The sequence below is a fragment of the Chaetura pelagica genome, unplaced genomic scaffold (genome assembly GCF_000747805.2).
Source record: "Chaetura pelagica isolate M959 unplaced genomic scaffold, ChaPel_1.0 scaffold55, whole genome shotgun sequence".
Classification (NCBI taxonomy): Eukaryota; Metazoa; Chordata; class Aves; order Apodiformes; family Apodidae; genus Chaetura; species Chaetura pelagica.
The window spans coordinates 1,435,558-1,436,430 of NW_009953571.1; the positions used below are offsets into that span (position 1 = coordinate 1,435,558).

Consider the following 873-nt stretch of genomic DNA (forward strand, 5'->3'; position numbering starts at 1 on the left):
TGTCCTTTGCTGGCCAGGAAAGTGGGGCTGAACTTGTCACTTGCTTGAAATGCCCTAAAAGGCGAGGAGCCTTCTGTGCCCTGGGAGGCTGCGTTGTAGTAGGAATCCATGGCAGCCGGATCACAATAAGAAACACAAGTATCAGCATTCATTCCTAAAATTAAAAGGCCCGAGTGTCCTTAATGCGCTTGGAGGGGCACCAGGAACCTCTTTCTCTCTCCCTCTCGCATGCACACACACACACACACACTCACAGCTGGGCCAGGGAGCTCTAAGGGGATTCAGATGTTCCTGAAAGCTGACCAGATCTCCAAACCCCCTTAAGATTTCGCACAGTAAAAGGGGTCTTTTTCTTTCCCTCCCTCCCTCCCTCCCTCCCTCTCTCTCTCACACACACACACACACTTGCCCTCCGTCTCTCCCTCCGAACTATCTACACTCTAAAGAGGCTCTTTTCCGGACTTTCCCCCCCACACACAGGGGGGAAAAAAGAAAAAAAGGAAAGGAAAAAAAAAAAAAAAAGAAAAAAAGAGAGAGACCTCTCCCCCAATTAATATGTAGATGATGACAGTGGAGGGGAGGGGGCCCAGGAAGGGGGGTGTGTGTGTCTGTGTATGGGGGTGTGTGGAAGCAGAGGGGGGTGGAGGTCATATTTTTCGTTAAAAACTAAGGAAACAAAACCTTTTTCATGATTAAAATACAGAAATTCAAGCAGATAACAGGAACGCCACGAAGGGATGGGTATGGGATCCGCACAGGCGGAGGCACCGGGGCCCATTTAATGGCCATGACACGCTCAGTTCCCCCCGGCCTTATCCACGGCTCACTGGCCCCAGCTGCGGGGACCCCCCCACCCCCACATTAAAAGCAATG

The 873-nt window shown here is 51.2% G+C and overlaps 1 protein-coding gene across 1 annotated transcript in view; it reads right to left on the reverse strand.

The window, feature by feature from the left end:
- The window catches only part of ALX4 (ALX homeobox 4), a 50,134-nt gene extending 49,982 nt beyond the window's left edge, over positions 1-152 (reverse strand). The window contains 1 exon segment of the mRNA XM_009999501.1: positions 3-152. Within this exon segment, the coding sequence (XP_009997803.1) occupies positions 3-152 (150 nt within the window).
- Between the last annotated feature and the right edge of the window lie 721 nt (positions 153-873).